At 41.9% G+C, this 20838-nt stretch overlaps 1 protein-coding gene across 2 annotated transcripts; it reads right to left on the minus strand.

Moving 5' to 3' along the window:
- Positions 1–1004: 1004 nt before the first annotated feature.
- On the minus strand, positions 1005–20472 carry rabl6b (RAB, member RAS oncogene family-like 6b). Of its 2 annotated transcripts, XM_080467740.1 has the most exons (17): positions 20337–20454; positions 18411–18774; positions 17682–17816; positions 15940–15987; positions 15719–15748; positions 14061–14113; positions 13581–13669; positions 12355–12495; positions 10858–10963; positions 10533–10636; positions 9362–9753; positions 8549–8702; positions 7615–7818; positions 6141–6402; positions 5256–5442; positions 3822–3880; positions 1005–3753 (listed from the first exon to the last, which is right to left on the minus strand). In XM_080467740.1, exons 2-17 carry the CDS (start codon positions 18538–18540, stop codon positions 3562–3564), a joined length of 2286 nt encoding a protein of 761 aa, XP_080323866.1. In that variant the 5' UTR covers positions 18541–18774; positions 20337–20454; the 3' UTR covers positions 1005–3561. The 2 variants fall into 2 exon arrangements, with proteins under 2 accessions (XP_080323866.1, XP_080323867.1); XM_080467741.1 differs by lacking the exon at positions 15719–15748 and having other exon boundaries at positions 20337–20472.
- Between the last annotated feature and the right edge of the window lie 366 nt (positions 20473–20838).

Consider the following 20838-nt stretch of genomic DNA (forward strand, 5'->3'; position numbering starts at 1 on the left):
AATTAAAAAAAAAAAAAAATCAAACTTTTGATATGACTGAAATATAAGTATTAATAGAGAGGACTGGATATTGGGAATTCAGGTTGTAAAATAAGTTGAGATGTTACCAAAACAAAAGTGTAAATATTGAGAAAAAAAAAAAAGTGAAAAAAAATTTTCATCAGGTAATTTTTTTTTAATTGAATTTAAGAAATAAAGCCCAGAACTAGATTCAAATATTCAGAGAAAAAGAAAACAAATGGGTCTTAAAGTCGGGAATCTTTTGGGGTTAAAGTGGAAAAAGAATAAAATTGAGAATATATCGAGAATAAAGTAAAAGATTGAGATTTATTTCAAGAAGAGAGAGCTTCGACATTGGAAAGGGATGAAGTTCCGAAACACAGAATTAAGTCCAAAAATCTATAATAAAGTCAAAATATTTGCTATTTGGTCAGTTATGACAAGCGGTGTTGAGAATAAAGTCAAAATTTGATCGATTTTTTTTTCTTTTCTGATCGAAACGAAGAACAAAAGAGGCAGAAATATTTAAAAAATAAACAAATTGGAACATTTGTTGAAATATTTAGGACAATGAATTTTTGTTATTGACGCTGGAATACAAAAACAAGATTCAAGAAATATTTGTCATTATTGCGTCACGTCAACTTTAAACTCAGAATGGAAAAATAAAATTTTTCCTAACGTGGCTCTGACACGTCGCCGCGAGACCGAAAAAAGAAACAAACCGTAAACAGGAAACAGTATTCAGGATCAATGCTGCATAGTTTCAACTTTGGAATATCAAACAGTGTTTTCTTTGTAAACCGTGTGTGTGTGTGTGTGTGTGTGTGTGTGTGTGTGTGTGTGTGTGCGTCTCTGAGATTTATGAAAACCAAACATTGTTAAAAACCGAAGCTGTGAAGATTTTTCATGTTTTTAAAGGTACAGTACATAAGATTTCAGCAATACCACTTTTGTGCACCGGGTGGCAGCAATGAGTCACTTTTTTCTCAGTCTCTTTTTTTGTAGTTGGTTATTTGCAGGCGCTAAAATCTGCTGCTTCTCCTTTCCCGGAAGCGTCAAACTGACTCACTGGACCATCTTGTGTTCCAACACGGTATTGCAAGACTGCTCAGTCTTTAACGAGCTTATATCGGTAAATTTCGGACAGTTAACAGTCCGGTGATTATTTCAAAAGTCTGATATGAATGATTTAGACTGCTTGGGGTCTTCCAGGGATGTGCAGTCTTTTTTTAGCATTAATCACTAAATCGACCAGGGACAAACTCCACATTAAAAAGTGTAACATTACCGCCTTCAGTTGGCTGCAGTATTTAGCCTGTTCACAATCCGACTGCTGGTTAGCTTTGACCATTGAACGACACAGAAACTCCCTGCTAATTCACGCTGACCTGACTCACTGCACCCTCTTGTGGTACAAAATGGTATTACAAGACTTCTGGGCTTTGCTAGACAGTTAACCTTAAAGTTATAATGTTTAAGGTTTTTGTGGAGCCACTTGCCCGTCTTCGGTGGTGTTAGTGAGTTTATGTGTTTTACTCACATCGCCATCTTGTGGCAAGAAATGGTATTAAAAGACAGATCACGTTAGCTGGCTAGCTTTATCACTTGGGTATACTTCTGTCAGAAGATATTTGACTTTTAAACATAGCGTTTTTCATCCGCCTCAGGCTAATGTAGAAGTGAGTGACTCACTGCACCATCCTGTGGCACAAAGTGGTATTACAAGCCCAAATACTTGGTGCGATCACAAAAAGAAATGCGTAGAAGTTCTTGAGCTAACGTCCTGATAGTATTCGCACAGTCAAACACTGACAATAGCTTTTGGAAGAGAAAAACCACTGGGCTGCAGGAGAAATGTTGAGAGAAATGAGATGACCTATTTGGATGGAAAAACAAAATCAAAACGAAACACACAAAGACACAACGCAGACACTGTGCAACAAAGGAAGCAATAAATAAGTCAATGAGGAAACTTTACAGAGAAATATTAACATAAAACTCATCATCACCCCCCCCCGCGAGAATCAAACAAATTATATTAGACAAACAAACGCGCCGATTCACTGCAATCTTACATCAGGTTTAAAGAGCGACACGGAACGCCCCCCCCCCCCTCCACACACACCTTGACAGAGGGCCGAGACCACAGTGAGAACCCATCGAGCTGCCTGAGAGTTCCCAGTAAGAACACTTCACGTGGTTCTTTCCCACGCTTTGACCTTTGACGTTCGTTAAGGCGAAACAGCAGGAAACACGTGGAGGAGTGTGAACGCAGGCTGGCGGGGGGGGGGGGGGCTAACGGTGCGCGGTCGGAAGCCAGCGTCAATTCGGTGTTCAAAGCAACTACATGAATCATGGCCGCCGCCGCGTTTCACTGACGAGGGGGCGTCCACGCTAAGCAAGCAATCATGATTATTTGTAGACATATTCCATAAAAGGCAAATATCGAAGTGTTGAATGTTCAGTTTCGTCACGATTTCTACAATTGTTTTTACATTTCTAATCATTTTCAAATTTATTCATTTAATTTAATCTTCATTTTGGAGTGACAATTTTGCTCTTGAGATTAAAAACAAATGTCTTCCATCAGATTTTTTTTAATATCTTGAAAGTACTTCAATCAGATGGTGTAGTCACAAAAGCAGATTTTAAAAGAGCAAACCTCCTTTTCAACATGCTAATGCTAATTGCGGCTACACGCTATTGCTAATGTTTTAGTAGGACAACTTTCATGTTCTTGTGAGGATGATTAATTCATGATTAAAAAAGTAAGCAGCAGTTCAGTGAAATAATTAAAAAAATAGACGAACTTTGGGAGAAGGAAGCTTAAAAAACGGAAGCTCACATTTTTTAATGCTAATGATAGCGAATGCTAGTGTTACTAACAATGGTAAAGAGGAGTGTAGTGAAGTAGTCACCAGCACAGGGTTTTTATCAACAACACTGGTGAACAAAGTCAAGAAAATGTAAACAATTTGAACAATTAATGTCAATAATTTCACCATAATGAGTTATTCCTGGGTTATTGCCCAAAGCGGTAGAGTTACTGTAAAGAATGACGCATGAATATTGAGATCTAGCCGACTTAGCGTGGACGGAAACCTCCGGAGTCGTTCCTCTAAATCAGCTCCGTCTACAAAAGACTTTTCGGTGTTGGTCATGAGTCACGAGACAAAAATCTGCCATCAACGAGTAGAAAAGAAAGAAGTAAAGAAGGAGCGGGTCATCACTGTGCGCATGCTCTGCATTATTACACCGACCACACAGACGCACTACAGGGGAACCGTATTTACACTTTCAGATGGAGCCGCCGCGGCGCCAACCGTTAAATCGGGAGTTGCGGCTCGGTACAGTACGAAGCGGGCGGGGACGAAACTCGTCGTGCGCTCCCCGCCAGGTTGGAATGGAAGTGACAGCAGCAGTGCAGATGAGTGGGTGACGTACCGGGGTCCTGGAGGGCGGGGGGGGGGGGGGGGGGAGGGGAGTCACCGGGGCGTATGGCTTGGAGATGCTGCTTTATGCACGAACACAGTCAAGGAATCGGGAAGGTTTGAGCTCTTAGAGCTCCTCGTAGTCGCCGTCGTCTCGTTTGACCGCTGCCGCTCCGCCGCCGCCCAGAAAGTCCTCCAGCTCGTCCACGTCCGTCTTCTTGCTCCGGGACGACTTCTTCTTCTTCTTGTCGTCTGCAGGCGCCGCCTCGTCCTTCTCCTTCTTCTTGTGTTTGTGTTTCTTCTTGTTCTTCTCGTCCTCCTGCGGGCGACACCGGTTAAAGACGCGGCTCACCGTCACCGGAACAGCAGCACAAACAACACGTTTACCTCTTTGCTCTTCTTCTTCTTTTTCTTCTTGTCCTTGGAGGAGTGCTTGCCTTCTTTCTCTGAGGAAAGAAAAAGTAGATTCATGCAGCATTTTAAGAGTCAGTAACTTTCAGTGACTTCAACATTGTAAAAAAAAAACTCACTGGGAGATGTACAATTTGTTAAAATGTGAATGAATTTCATTAGTTTTTCTCTCCATAAAGTGCTTTTTTGTGTGTTTTTATGTTTCACAGTCTCATTTCCTTCAAGTTTGATTTTAAGTCTCAACAACAGGAAGAAATTGGACCCTAGAAACACATTTCTGAAAACGGTTCGGCTCTAAAATGATCCTAAACCTTCATAAGGAAAGTGACCATATGCAGGAAGAAGCTTACGTGTGAGATATTTCACAAATATCCGGTGAGATCTGAGGGTTTCCCCCCCCAGTTTTGTGCATTTTAACAGATTTCTGGAAACATTAATGGAATAAACAGATGTCGATTCAAGCCTCAAAAGTGGTAAAAGGTTTAATCACAAGTGTTAAATACATTTTAATTCAGAAGCCACAAACAGAGCGATTGTATCTTAAGTGGACAGTTGTGCCATAATAATCCTTAGATTTAAAGTTTAAAAGTTTTTCTTTGTGGTGCCGAGGAGAAGTGATGAAAATGTCTATATTTTCACAAAACCAAACAATTAGCACTGAAAATGAGTACAAACTCAACATGAAATCAATTCTAATTAAACCTCCTGGTGCAAAATACAGTGAACTATCCTGTTGCTGTTGCATTATGGGTGTTTTTACAAACTCCCCCATACAGCGTGACTTTGAGGCTAGTTTGACAGCATCTTTCATGGCAGCATCCCTGATATCTCAGCTCGAGTCTCAGCGTTGCGTTGTGTCCACTACTCCTACGATATTTCTTTTAAATATTCAAAATAGCTCTTCTGCACACGCTCAGTAGACGGACAATAAGAACAATATTTTCCTCCAGATTGTCATGACTCTCAGTCCTGGGGCTTGGTAGTTTTATTTTGACAGTCACCTGGAATAACAATCCAACCCGTCCATGTCTGTGTACCCATGTGTGTGTGCTTTCATTATTAAAAAAAACCCAACAGTGCCAACTAGTGGCCTGGCATGCTAACTACATAATTTCCAGCAGTTCTACTAAAACAGACATCGTTGCCTTGTAAACGCAAAACTTTTCTCAAAGAAAAATGCAAGGACGAAGCATTTTCTCTTGAAACTTTGCGTAAGCGCAGCCTAAATCTTAAGAAACATGATCAGGAAGTCTGATGTTAAACAAAAATATTACTACTGAAGAGAGTTTGGATAATGTGAGATAATGTGGTTCAAACTTCACCAGTGCAGGGAGACCCGTGTGTGATTTAAAGGCTCAAATGTAAAATCTGAAGTAATTGCATCACATGTGAGTGCATCCAGGGACTTGCCTTCCTGATCCTCGCTGCTGTCCTTGGTGGCTGGAGCCTCTTCCTGGAATCCCAGGCCGAACAGGTCTGCGTCGTCCTTGGGCTTGAAGGAGATGACGGTGGGCTTCAGGGGTTCGGGCACCTTGGCGAGCTGCAAGTCGTCGTCGGAGAGGTCGGACAGAAGCTCGTCTCTGAGTGGGAACGCATCCTGGAAACCAGCAGATTCAGCACTCCAGTCAAAGTGTCTTCAAATACTAATAGAGCACTTACATGAGCAAAGATATAGTCACAAAAACACAAAGCGATACAACTACACAGGAAGAAAATCTTTTTTTTTTTTTTTAAAACTTAATAACACTTCATACAAGCAGAAAAATACAAACACACAATGACAAATATTAATGACTACACATCATTTGAACTATTTTCTCCACTTAAAGACTGCGCCCTCACCTGCTCCGAAGTGTCAGAACTTTTTTTTTAAAAAAGGTTCTTGGCTTTTGTTGGCCTTGACTTGCACGATTTCCCAATAAAAGAAAAAGAAGGTACATTTATTGGCTTTTTTTTGGCCTGCACCTGATTCTTTTTAAAAAAGTACATTTTTGGCTTTAGTTGTGCTTGACTTGACCTTGATTTAAAGAAAAGGTATATTCATTGGCCTCCTACTCTTGATTTTTTATTAAAAAAATGGTTCATTTCGTAACTTCTGTTGATCTTTACCGGTTCCTAATCCAAACTTGCAGATCACTATTTTGTCTTTGGTTGGCCACTGCTTTCACCTGAAGATAGCATCCTTAACTACTGTTGGCCTTTGCCTAAACCGGATGCCCCTTGAAAACTGACTTTAGAGGGTGAAATGAATAAAAAGAGATGTCAGTGGCCCGTGGTCAATCTCTTCTGCTTCACCTTTACTATTTTTGGAGTGTCTGAAGCCTCAGACTCGAAGTCCGGGTCGTCCATGATGAAGGAGAGCATCTGCTGAGCCACGGGCGCCTCGGGGTCCGTGTCCGAGTCCTCGGCTTTGGGCGTGCCTCCCTTCTTCTTGCCCTGGAGGCGGGCCGGCTGCTCGGTGGTCGGGGTTAAAGTCAGGGAGATGGGGGCAGCGCTCGGACCCCGGGGCTCCGCGGGTTTAGACGGACCTTTTGGTTTGGTGATGTGGATCACAGGCCTGAAACATGGTGACAAGGAAACAATTATTACCAGATGATGCGTATTTTCTTTATTTTAACTTTGGGTTGGTATTCTGCCATCGGCTGAAAAAGCTATAAAATGAAAGCTTATCGACTTCATATCTCTTATCTGCACATTGCTTGTCTAGCTGAAGCGAAGATTCGCATTTGTTATCTGAAAATGTGAGGAAGCAGAGGAAGTCACACTGTCATGGTGACAAGCAGACGTTTTGTGTGTCAGCTGAGGTCATTTATTTTAACGAGTCACATGTCAACTGAGACTATAATGATGTTCTGCAACTATCCTTTGATGAAAATAGTATTTACCCTGTGAAGAATATTTTATCATCCAATTTCTGGGGCTAATCTATAAGAGAAACTGATATACACCTCTGCAGCCGTGTGTACACACAGATTTGCTTGTTCACAAAAAATGCGTGTGTGTGTGTATACAAGGATTTGTAAATGTCTCAGTTTGCACCTCTACGTCAGTCAGCTGTTTTTACTGGCGAATGCTGCTCTCATCGCAGAACAGAGACTTTGTGTGTACCGCCATGTTTTCTTTGCCCTCAGTCTAATCTTGCAGGTTCACTTCTGTTGAACCAGTTTCTATCCAGCCTGTCAGGCTGAATAGAAACTTCAGGCATCACAATGAAACTTCAGACTTCACAATGAAACTTCAGACTTCACAATGAAACCTAAGGCTTCACAATAAGTCTCTCATGGCCTGAGGTCCCTGCAGGCACACAGATATCGGTGAACACACAACAAATATATCACACACACACACACTAACGCTATTACATTACACACAAACACCAATGTAAACACATCCGTACAAATTCTGCTACGCAAATACAAAACTGTGCCTGTAAGCATAGACTATATGATACACACATACGCACAAATGTAAGAACACCCAAATGAGATTACTCTCACTCACACCATCTCGCTCACACGCACAGAGAGAAGTTGGAAGTGGGTATATGATACCTGTGTGTATATTTGTATATACGGCTGTATGATGTAATGAATTGTACATAGCATTTTTAAATATGTATATCTAATTAATAAAGCTACAGTATAAAATAAGTTGAGTTAAAAAGAAGTCTTAAAAGGAGAAGTAACAAAAAATAGATTAAATAAATAAACAAACAAACAAAGTGTGGACTCCCTTCATGACACTTTACACCCCGGAAGCACAGACGTACGCTTTCAGGTCGGGTTCACTGTCCAGGTCCTGGTCCAGCGTGACCACAGGAGGCGCTGTCACCAACTCCTCCTCGTCACTGGTCAGGGTGATGTCTTTACTGGGGGGCAGGGTCTTGGGCTGAGGAAGACTGGGCTCGGTGTCGTCGAGATCGAGCTCGTCCTGGAAACCGGACACCATGGGGTTTCCTCTGCCTTCTCCATCGCTGTGACAGGAACGGAGGGAAGGAAACCCGAAGCTCAGTGACGTCGGAGGAGCAGCGGCATCACGTGATCAAAATAACTGATGTCAAAGCGTTGCAGGATGGACCCCCCCCACTCAGAGATTAAACCCCCAAAACTTTGGGTTTTTGAAGGTTAATGGGACAAACTATTGTTTTATTCCTAACGCAATGCTAAGTGGTAGCTTGCATGATATCAGGTAAACAAGTGATATATGACCATGTTTAGTGCTGCGAGAGTAAATACAAACAAAAATTGGTGTTAATGTGTTTATCTGTCTTCTAAATAACCGTGCTCTTTTGTTCCTGTTCATAATTTACAAACATTTTTTTTGCAGGTGCATCTGCAGTTCCCACAATTGTGGTTTTAGTTTCAGATGTTTGGTGATTTCCCCCTTTATTAAGTCACAGGGTAGAAGTACAGAAATTAAGACTTACATTTGTCAAACAATCAAAATGTTGTCATTTGTTAATCTCATGACTTTTTTCTTTTTCCATTTGGAAAATTCCGTCACTTTACAGAGCATGAAAGTATGGTAAGACAATTTCTTGCATCAGTTCAGTCTTGTGTGATACGTATATCGTTGCATACCTATATGGTAATAACAATAACTTCACAATATTGTGCAGCCTCAGTGGTGCTAAGCAAATGAGTGTGTGTATAGTGAAAACACATTAAGGATAATGAATGTAAATCTAAGGTAGCGGAGTTCACCTGTCGCTGTCCACAGCCTGAGCCCGGGCCGGCTGGGGCACCTTGTTCTTGGAGGGGAGGCTGTCCTCCAGGAAACTTCTGTCCAGTCTCTCGTCCGGCACGAAGTCGTCCACGCTCTGCACCTTGGCGGGACACGCCGGGGCGGGAGGCTCCTCTGAGGAAAACATGGGAGACAAAACGAATCAAACGGCGTCTGCCCGGCCGAGACGCACCGAATCCTGCAGTGGAAGGAGAGAAATCACATGACGTCCTCACACCAGCCCTCTTTGATCCCCCGAGAGGGGCTGCATATCTCAGCCGCTCAGTCCGCAATCTTGTGACTGCTTACTACAGACCTGCTTATATAATCCATTTAGAGGCTGATCTGGAAAACACTATTTGCTGCTTCCACACATACAAACATGCAACTTTTTGTATCTCAGGCTCTTTAATTTTTTCAGATTCCTTCACTGTGTGTCATATAAACTGGATTCACATTTCAATCTGTGGGAAAAAAAATATTTTTTTCTTCACTGTCAAGTTTAGAAAATAAGTTTCTTCCTATGACCTATGAGACTAAAAGAGTTCCACTAAGCGTGTCAGTGAATTAGATGAGTCTATCACGGGCTCAGAATGGGGTTTTGATGGTGATCTATTAACACTAGTAGAAAGATTGTTCCTCTAAATTGAATATGTGTCAAATTAGATGTATGGAGGCCCACATTTTCCCATTTGTGGGAATAATAAAGGTTTATCTTATCTTTTGTATGCAGTCTTTATTATGCAGAGGATGTGGAGCCCCCTGCTGTCTGTGGGAGGTACTGAAGGCCTCACCTGGTCCAGCAGCCGCAGCCTCAGCAGCAGGAGATGAGCCGAACCAGCGAGATATGAAGCCGCGTTTCTGCGAAGCCACTCCGGACGACTGGAGGTGTTCTGGTGACTGAACCGCTGCCGGTTTAATTTCAGTCGTGGGCGGCGGAGCACTGCCGACCGCCGCCGCCACTGCCGTCACCAGCTGAGGTGCGGGAGAGGCCACCGACACCGACGGCGACTGAGGGAGCGCCTGGGAGAGGACGGGGGGCTGCGGGGTGCTGGGGCTGGAGCTTCCAGTGGAGGCTCCGCTGGGGGGGACGATGGGGGACTGAGAGCCCGATGAGGGGCTCTGACCGTTGGCTGGTCCGGGAGAGCCGAAGCCTTTACTGCGCGTCTCCAGGTTCTCCAGGAAACTGTGGAAGTGTCACAACAGCGGGTGTGAAAGAACCGCGCTAATATCTAAGGTCAGCAACACCGTGCAAAAATTAGAGAAGCTGAAACCGTTTAATAAAGGTCAGAGTTCGAGCTGGCTCAAATCAATCTGGAACATTCTGTGAGTCGCACTGCTTTAGTTTTGTATTCTTGTTAGAATTCTGTAGCATTTTTATGATTATTCCCAAGGTCTACATGTTCAAACCCGAACATTATGGGTGTTTTCTTTTTTCTTTTAAACAGTTTGGCAACATTTTGTGGGGATTTTTAGAATATTAACTTTAAAACTCCAAATCTTTAAGTTACCACTTCATCCACTATCACATAATGTTAAGTTGTTGAAATGTGTCGTCTCTGAAACTGGATCGAGGACAAGAAGCCACCTAACTGAAGCAGAATCTAATCCTCCATTCCAACGACTTGAATGTAAACGAAAACCTAAATCACTGAAAAATAAATAACTGTGTTGGAATAAAGGTGCACGCTTCTCTTCATCTTTGAATAGAAGCCAAAAATAACTCGGGTAGCATTTGTGCTGTAAAATTCTGCTGGTAAAGGAAACCTTTGTTGAGGGAAATCTGATAAATCTGTGTAAAATGTCTCATGTGGTTGATGGAGGCAGAGCCACAGTGTGTTCACAGCCTCTGCAGTACGGAGCCGGGAGTGGACAGGAGTTAATCCCGTGGTAACTCGCTGTGCTGGCGTCTCTCCGGCGGCTCCGTACGGCTGCAGACTGAGAGGAAATGAAAGCAGACGTTACATCTCGTAGTTCTGATCCTCCGTCTCCTGCTGCACACACAGCTCCTCCAGCGTGGCGTCCATGTCCAGCTGGTTGGTCTCCAGTTGCCTCAGGAGCGTCTCCCTCTGCACAGACAGCGGGACACGAGCTGCGATGACACACCCACTTACACGTGCAGAGATTATGAACACAGGGGCGCCATAAAAGACAGCTACCGTATTGCTGTCAAACTGGCCTCAAAGTCATGCTGTCAGGGGGAGTTTGTAAAATAAAACATGCATAATGCAACAGCGACAGGAGACGTCTTCAGGACATTTCACACCAAAGGACGGCAGTAAATATTAACCTGCAGCTGGAGGAAGGGGATGTTGAAAAACCTGTGCAGGTACTTCAAGCCGAAGCCGTTCTTCATGGAGGACTCGGCATAGTGGATGTAAGACGAGCCCATCGGCCTGTGAAGGGAGACACAGAAAAATAGCAGCTCGTTCAAGATATCAAACTCAAGTCAAATAAAAGCACAATATTTCTCAGAGTAATGATAATAATAATAATATATTTTATTTATGAGAGCCTTTCAGGGCATGTTAAGTTACGATCAAACAACAGTAAAAGCTTAAAAACATTCAGGGATTAGCAGCAGACCCACATCGTTTAAAAAGATGCTTTAAAATGTTTTAATGCATTTATCGTAATCATAAATCCGTCGTTTCAGGAAAGCTTGCAATTGTAAAAATGCAATTTTTTGGGGGTTTAAATGTATTTGTTATTGCACAAAACCAACAAAAACGAACAAATGACGGCCAGAGTCTGGATTGAGACGTTCCAGTTCTTTGGATCAGACGTTTCAGACTCCGGACAAGTGGAGAAGTTTAGCATTTTAGATTTTATGCTTAGAAAATAAATTTATCTGACAACTAAAAATTAGCAGGTAAATGAAACAATTGTTTACAATGGCATTATAACAATTTTTCTATCATTTTAATACGTTACTCTGACAGCATAATTGACTTTCTTGTTTTTACAGAAAAAAAGATTCTTTCAAAATAAATCTGATTTATATGATAATTGTGGTTTTTTTTGGTACCATCAAATCATACAAACTATTACAAAGTCCAGACTAGATTATGAATTTGTTAAATTAAGCACCATGAGCTTTTAAACGACAACTGATTAAAAGTCAAATATTTTGCCAATACATTATTTTGAAAATAAAGTTAATAATTGCGCTTTGCGACTTTGGATTGTCGAGTTAAAAAAGACAACAAAAAGAGAGTAATGACAATTTTCTTTCTGGAGCAAAAGCAAAAAAAAGAAAAGCAAAAAAAGAAGGGAGTTTTCTCTTCTTCAGTGTCACTAAAGTTTCTTAAGTGACTCATTCAGTTCTCCTTTCAGTAGTTCCTTATTTTCATTTCTCCACACCGAACTCATTCTTACTGACAGGAGTTTGTACCTCAGGGAGAAATAGTTTCAATTCCATCGTGTTTATTAGAGCAGCAACGTAATCTGAATCTCAGGCCAACGTTTGAATTGGAAAAGCATCATTTGTTTTCTTTCGGAAACGTTTTGCATTTACAGTCATGTTTTGAAAACGATATCAGTTTCCACGGAAACGACAGAAACGTGTAAATAAAAGCCCAGAACCCGACGAAACTGGTCAAGTCTCCACTTGAAAGAGTGTAAATGGGGTTTGTTAGTTTCTTTAAATAAATTGTGAAGAAATCGATGGATTAAAACTAGTATTATTCTAAAACTGAATTTAATGAAGAATAAATGAAATAATAAAAAAAATTAAGAAAGTAAGACAAATGAGTTTCCTAAACCTAAACGTTTCCGTGACGTCTACCTGTTGAGCCCGGCGATCAGGTCCCGGATGTCGTCGGGCAGGATGACGCGGTGCTCGCCCATGTCTCTGTGGTTCCCCAACACGCACACGGGAACGTGGGTGGGCACTTTGGGCAGCTCCCTCAGGATGTAGTTAAACGTCCTGCAAACAGGAGCACAGCTCTGAATCTGCAGGCAGGTTCAACAACAAAAGATCAAAGGAAACTTTACAAACTAGTACATTTACTTCTAGTTCTAAAGGTATCCGATAAGAACTAACAGAAGGGCAAAAGGAAGTTGTGTTAAATAAAAAGCAAAAAAAATGTGACAATAAATTAAATTCCGACCGAAAACGACATGTTAAATGTGTTTGTTGACGCGGTTTAACTCTTCACTCATTGAAGATTTTTTTTCAAACGCAGCCAATTTTTACTACTGCAAAGGATTGAAAATACAACTAAATAATCTGGTTTAGTATTTTTCTATTTAAGTTTCCCCAGAGCTGCTGGAGGTAAAAGAGATGTCTTTAAAATGTTGCTGTACAGATATTTAAAATCTAAAAATGTTTTTGAATCAAGACCTCAAGAAAGAAAAAAAAAAATAAAATAAAGGGAAAAAATTGGGGGAAAAAGGGCATGGGCAAAGATTTTAAGTTAAGTTTAAAATTGGAAAAAAAAAAAAGGAATTTGCTAACACAAATGTGAATGAAAAAACGGGACTAAAAAAAGAATAAAAGGGGGAAATATTTTTGAAAAAATAGAAAAAAAATAAAGAAAGACTGGACAAAGATATATAAAATATGATTCAAAGACAAATGAAATTAATTAAAATACAACAAAGAAAAATATAGCATTAAAAAAAAAAATAATAATAATTTTATTTTTTAAAGTATAACATGAAAACATGTGTAGAACAACATATAACACCAAAGGTAAAAAATGAAGTAAAAAAAAAAAAAACAACTTGAAAGTTTTTTCAAAGAATTTCCTTCTCGGATCAAAAAAGTATTTCTATTCTATTTCATTCTATTTGAGTAAAGCAGCACAGACATTTTTATGTTCGGTCTGGGCCCGACTTCAATAATATTACGTCATGTTTTCATGCTAATAATCTTTAAAGGTTCCATCTCTTCCCTCGGGAGGCTGAAAATAGCCTCGCTGGGATTTATTTGGAGGATTTTCTACTTTGAAGCTCTCAGTGTTTCCGTCACACGCAGACAAACCAAACCGGAGCACTGCAGACTCTTACCACTGCTTGGTGATGTCAAACATCATGATGACTCCATTGCAGTTCTTGTACACGTCCAGGAACTCTGCATCCAGAGCCACCTCGTCTGACTAACACACACACACACACACACACACACACACACACACACACACACACACACACACACACACACACACACACACACACACACACACACACACACACACACACACACACACACACACACACACACACACACACACACACACACACACACACACACACACACACACACACACACACACACACACACACACACACACACACACACACACACACACACACACACACACACACACACACACACACACACACACACACACACACACACACACACACACACACACACACACACACACACACACACACACACTATAGTTAAACCACAGACATGGCTGACCTACATACTACAAGTCTGCTTCTTTGATCCGAAACACATGACAGCCATGTGATAATCACCTCTTGGGGCTCATTCTCCAGTTTTAGGTTGTCCCCGCGACGTTTCCCTTTGCCTGAAACAACAGCCAATCACAAGTGTTAGAGCCGAAAACGGAGGGATGAGAAAACGTCTCCATCTGCAGTTAGTCGGGTGCTTTAGTTTGCGGTCAGAGAAGCAAGCAGAGCAGCAAAAACCTGCTTTTCACATGGAAAAGCATCTTTGTTTAATACACACGCTGTCCGTTAAAACACACACTGCTGCATTGAGGGGACAGTTTGGCTTGTTTGGAGTGAGATTGTTAATGATAGTAAGTATTATGTGCACTGGATTTAGGGAGTACTTAGTTTGTAGATTGCTGTGGTAACAATTACAACTATGAAAACTTTAAACATCAACGTGTGCACAGTTTTCTTCCATTTCTACTGTCTTTGAAACCAGCAGACTCCATCGATTACAGTTAGTAGTTACTTATTTTAGAGAAAAACCAAACATTACCGGGAATTGCAAAAAAAAAAAGTAATTAGTTACTTGGGGGAGTAGCTTTTGTGTTACTTTCAGGTGTGTTCTGAGTTAGGATGATTCAATTCATCGGAAGTTAGATCAGTTAGTGGGAGGAAGATGGTCTATAATCTGAATGTTAGTGGAGGAAGATGGTCTATAATCTGAATGTTAGTGGAGAAATATACTCTATAATCTGAATGTTAGTGGAGGAAGATGGTCTATAATCTGAATGTTAGTGGAGGAAGATGGTCTATAATCTGGATGTTAGTGGAGAAATATACTCTATAATCTGAATGTTAGTGGAGGAAGATGCTCTATAATCTGGAGGTTGGTGGGAGGAACATGCTTTATAATCTGGACGTGAGAGGAGGAAGATGCTCTATAATATGGATGTTGGAAGGAGGAAGATGCTCTATGATCTGAATGTTAGTGGCGGAAGATGCTCTATAATCTGAAGGTTGGTGGGAGGAAGATGCTTTATAATCTGGACGTGAGAGGAGGAAGATGCTCTATAATATGGATGTTGGAAGGAGGAAGATGCTCTATAATCTGGATGTTGGTGGGAGGAGGATGCTTTATAATCTAGACGTGAGAAGAGAAAAATACTCTATAATCTAGGTTTTAGTGGAGGAAGACGCTCTATAATCTGGATGTTAGCTGAAGTTACATCGGTTAGTGGGATAAAAACAAAAGGTACCAAAAAGCTAGTTTAGCTTTTTGGTACCGAAAGGTAGCGAAACTACCAACATTGTACACGGCTCCTAGAAAGGGAAAGAAACATTTTTTTAGGGATGCTAATGCTAATGCTACACACAGCAGGACGTAGCATCGAGTTAGCTCAGCGTTAATGAGGAGCTCCTGCAGTAAACTGGAGATTAGATAAACAGTAACAACGCTGCTCTTCACTGGAGGCAGACGCGTGTTTGTTTTGCGTCTGTGTGGACACAGCCTTCCCCAAACTCCACGCCACTGCACAGCTCACCTCAAACAACCCCACCTTGAAATAATCCAAACTGTCCCTTTAAGTCACGGCTGGCACGGTGCAGATGAACAGGCTCGAGCAGAAAAGAAACCGGCCATTCTCTGCCACAAAGCGGACAGTGTTTACATTCAGATACGACTCGGGGAGGGAGAAACCCACGGCACACACGCTTCTACACACTACAGTAGCGCTCACCTCCACCTTCGGGAAGAGGGTATTTTTGGCCTGAGATGAGTGCGAGACAGGTGCAGAACAGACACAGACAAGGAGACAACGTCAACGCCGATAAGAGGACAGAGGAAAGAACGAGCCGCCGAGCGAGCGTCTGTGGTTGGATGTGTCGGCGTGACGACAGCCGGAGGACGGGAGGGGACTTCTCACGGACTTTTGACCGGCGCGTGTGTGTCAACACTCACCTTTGTCTACCACGTCCCAAACCTCCACCTTCACCACGTCATCAGTAGCTGAGACAAACAAGGGGCGGGAGTCATTATTCACGCAGGGAGAAGACGTGCTAATACAGGCCGGCGATTGATCGAACGACTAAAAATACCAAATAGTGCGTTGGAGTCGTCTTTGAACTCGGAATAATGTCAAATCTGGCGTGTCAAACACTTTCATGGTAAAATAGAGCCATCATAACCTTTACGTTTTGAAGTTTTTCTTTGTTGTTGTGCAGAGGACACGAGATGAAAATGTCTATGTTTTCCACGGAAACCAAACAATTACTACTGGAAGAGACAACAATCTCAACAAAAAGCCATTTTTAACAGAATCTTCTCGTACAAAATACAATGAAATGTTATAAAAAAAAAAAAAAGTATTCTATAGCTGTTGGATTCTGGGTGTTCTAAATAACTTAACCCTGAAATCGATGTCTTCTTTGAATTTTTTACCCTTTAGCCTTCACTCTGAACCTTTCAGGATGGTTCAGGTAAAAAAACACGGAGCCTCCAGTGAGCGCTGTTTTTACAACTTCAACCTCTCAACTCTAAGAATTAAATCTCAAACTCTTTATTCAACCTTGACAAGTCAAAGTTTTCACAACTCCTCAACTCTGAGTTCAAACCTGCCATTTTAAATCTCCACGTGTTAAGAACAGGAGATTGGAGTATTTTTCAGTAATGAGTGTTTGTTTGGTATTTTCTGTAAAAATATAGACAGCCTCAGCACGTATACGCTGCACCAGAACAAAGAAAAGCTTTAGAGTTTAAATTTAAAAGTGAATATGGCACTATTTTACCGGTTCGGCCCGGTTGAACTGAAAGTGGAACCTCAACTGAAATGAGTTTGACACCGAGGAAGACCAATAGAAGGAGAAACACAACTTTAATGGCTTCTAGAACCGCCACTCGCTCATGTGGGAATTCAGAGTTCAAACTGGGAATTCCGGGCAGGATCAGTGTAAATTCCCTCGAGGAGATGAAAGTTTCAGAAAATGAATCTTTTCAACTCAGGAATTCCAAATTCAGAGAGCAACTAGAACGCACATGTAGAGCCACTGGCGGGAGGAGCTACGCTTGGTACAAGGGTGCTAATTCAAAGCTAAAAAAACATAACTGAAGCTACATCTATAAGGTTTTTTATTTCTTATTATTACCTTGGTATGGCGCCACTAGAATAAATCATGGGGCAAAAAAACAGTAGATGTCATTCATATAATCCCTCAAAAAAAAAAATAAAGCATTAACGGCCTCGGGGGATTTAATTATTTTCTTTATTTAACCCTTTAATGGACACTTAGTGAACTACTAAAAAAACTGACAACCCATTTTTCATGCATTGTTGAAAAATATTTCATGATGTTTTGGGCTGAAAAGTCAATATAAATTCCATTATATTGCCATTTACATACAATGCAAATAAAATACTACAATGAAATGTGCTGCTGTAAATATCTCACTGGATTTCTTTTAAAAAGTAAAGAAAAAGTGTTGTGTATTGGGTGGATGTTCGAGAATTAACCTGTTGTACTAGTTTCATGTGCACGTTCCATATTTGTGAGCACATTTTCTAATGAAATCAAATTAAAAAAACACTATTAATTATCCTTTTACACAATCGTTTTTCGCATTTCTTCAAGACAATTACTGAACTCCTTCAACACGAGGCGCCACATAAAGAAAATGATGCCGCAAAAGAAAAGGAAGCGACTTACTCTTGTAGTTCCAGTGGATGCTCGTGGCCTGGATCTCCTGAGTGGGTATGTAATCCTCCACAAACTTCTTGCCCTGCAGTCGATGCCATAAAGTGCTTTTCCCAGTGTTCCTGTCGCCCCGGATGACGATTTTCACTGAGCGGAGGAAGAACACGACAAGGTCGTCAACTAGTTCTGTGTTCACCTTGTCGGGTTCAAGTTCAGGTCGAATGTTTGGTTCCGAATTTCAAAGGCCCCGTTTACATGACAAGTGGAAACGCATCATTTTCCTTTCAGAATATTTTTGCGTTACACGGCAACAAATCAAAAGTTTTCAGTTTTTACTTTCAGTTTTTACTTGAAAATGTTGTTGTGTAATCCGGGGCCTTAGAGCGTCGAGATCTAGTGTGTAAGCGTCAAACTGAAAAAAAAATACGCTTACTATATGTGGGGGGTGGGAGGAAACGTGGCCTCACACAAGCAATCGATAACTAATTTTTGAGAACAGAAAGTAAGAAGACAATATGTCAAGAGGAAGTTGTTGGGTTTTCACTTTAAGCTGGACTTTGCATTCGACACTCCCCTTTAACCTATGATCGAGCTATAAGCTTCTACCCAATACGGGTTGAATTGTTTCCGGCTCTGCATCACATTGTTGTGCTTTTTGATGATGTACGTAAAAGTCACTCCACAATTATGAACTGCATTCACTGGTAAAATACAGTAAACTAAAAAGCAGCTGTTACTCACTGTTGTACTGGACTCCTTTAGCGAAGCGCCGCTGCAGGCTCTGGTTCATGGACTGCAGTCCAGCCGGGATGTTCTTGTCTCGAAGCTGGCCCGGCTCGGAGCCCACCAGCTTCTTCAGCACGGAAAACATCTCGAGGGATCTTCACCGAGTTCGTACGGCGACGCGGGACGGTGGAGCGGGAGTCCGTTTGGTGGCTCGGAGTGTAACAGTGAGTCCTGGTGGCGGCGGGGAAGTTAAAAGGCCATGCTGACGAGCCGACGATCAGGTAAGTGTCAATCTGGGTGAGCGTCTCTTAAACGCGACGAGTTGCTCTCCGTTGGCCGTCTGCGTTGGGGATGCCTACCATGTTGTTTGGAGAATCATCTGTAAAACCAGAAAGAAAATGTGGTTAAAAGCTGGTTTGTTTTAACTCAATTGTTCAGAATTCATTAAATAAGTTACTCTGCCAGAAAAAAAAATCTTTAAAATATACTTCCCATAGAAGGTATCTCCTCTGCATAGAGAATAAACCAAAACGAGACCATCACCCACTCATTTCCACAAATATCCAACCCGCAGTTGCCCAAATCGATCACACCAATTTCGACGTGTTTACAAACAAACCAGAATTTGTTCCCATCAAACTGTATTTGTTTCGCTAACTGATGTCGTCTTCCCAAAACCGCGCGCAAGGGTTTCTGGGAAATCAAAGATGGCGTCGCGGCAGCTCAAGCGAAAATATTATATTTGACCAATTCAGCCTGAAAAAAAGCCAAATTTTCTCAAGGAAAAAGTCTTCAAACTATGAGAATAGTCTGAAATGGATTTCCTTTCTTTCTTTCTTTCTTTCTTTCTTTCTTTGAGCGGTGGGAATGGTATGGACTAGCTGCAACCAGCAGATGGCTGTAGTGCAACTTCAGGGATGCCAACTGCTGTTGAACACAAGTGAAGAAAAAGAAGAAGGGAACTAGTCATCAAGGATGAAAAATCTGCTGATGAGAGAGAGGGAAACAGTCATCAGGGACGACGAGAGCGGTGGGAAACAACGTAGATAGATAGAACCAGCAGATGGTGGTAATGCAACTTTATGGATGCAAATTGCCTTTAAACCCAAAAGAAGAATAAGCTGCACGTTGTCATGTAAACAGACCCTCAAAACTAAAGCTCCCCGTTTTCAACATTGTGTAAAAGGAGTCAAAAAGCTTATTTTCTAGAGTTCATTGTGAATTTCTTTGACATGTGGAAATCTGATTGTGATAACCGCAGGTAAATCCTTGGACCCTCCTCAGATCTTTGTGGAGAATCCCGAGCATCACGTTGAGAACTGGTTGTGACTTCATGAGAAGATGAGAGCACATATATATATATATATATATATATATATATATGAGAGGAGGTGCAAGCAGGGGTGAGAGCTGATGAGGAGTAGGAGTAGGAGGAGGAGGAGGTAAAAGTAAATGGACAGATGTGCGTCCGAGCATGACTGCAGCACGTCTCGAACCGGAGCCGTCACCGTGTCTCTGCAGGCATTACATTATTCACCATCGGGATCAGCTTCAGTTATCAGTCTACCAAGAGCAGCTCACGTATCAACAACACGGACCTTCGTTTCTCCCCTTTAATTCTACCGAGCTAGCATTAGCTGCTCACCGTCCGCTCACTAACTCCGATTTCACGCTTATTCACGGCGGAATTAAATAAAACAAATGCAGAGGATAGTGATTGTTTAAGGCGTGTGGGTGTTAACAGAGAGAGACGGCGGGTCAGCCCCCGGTGTGTTATCCTAAGTTACCCGAGCAGAAATGTAACGTTATCCCCCCTGGCTGTACTGGAGCTAGCCCGTCATTAGCTTAGCGGTTCTTCCCAGTCACGTCCACCCGCCGCAGCGGGAGTGAGAGTGATGATACCAGGGTCCCGGTGCGACGCGTCCGGCGGCTCGTACTCACGGTTATTCACAAAGACGAGCGGCTGCGGTCCCAGCGACACATCTGTCATCAGAGTTCCGTCCCGAGGCGGCAGATGTAGCAGCGGCATTCCTCCGCTCCAAGAGGCGGCGCGCGACGTGGTCCTGGCGTCAAGTGTGACGCGAACACGTACGACTTCCGGTCCGGACGCCTTCAGAGTTACAGCTCATTTTCACAATTGTATTGTTTATATATATATACATACTGTATATAGTGATAAATTATATAGTTTCATATCCATATAACCCACTACAAATGTACATTAAAAGCAGAGAAAATACTGTATAGTGCTGGGGTTATGAAAAAAGATAAACAAAATATTTTATTTCTAACATTTTGATGAATAAATGAATGTGAACATGAACGCAGTACTCACTGTGCCGCCCTTCAGCGGCAGACGTTGTGAACTGCAGCCTGGCTTCCCCCAGCGGCAGACGTGGTGAACTGCAGTTGCGCTCCCCCCAGCGGCAGACGTGGTGAACTG

This window comes from Lipophrys pholis (assembly GCF_963383615.2).
Source record: "Lipophrys pholis genome assembly, chromosome: 7".
NCBI lineage: Eukaryota > Metazoa > Chordata > Actinopteri > Blenniiformes > Blenniidae > Lipophrys > Lipophrys pholis.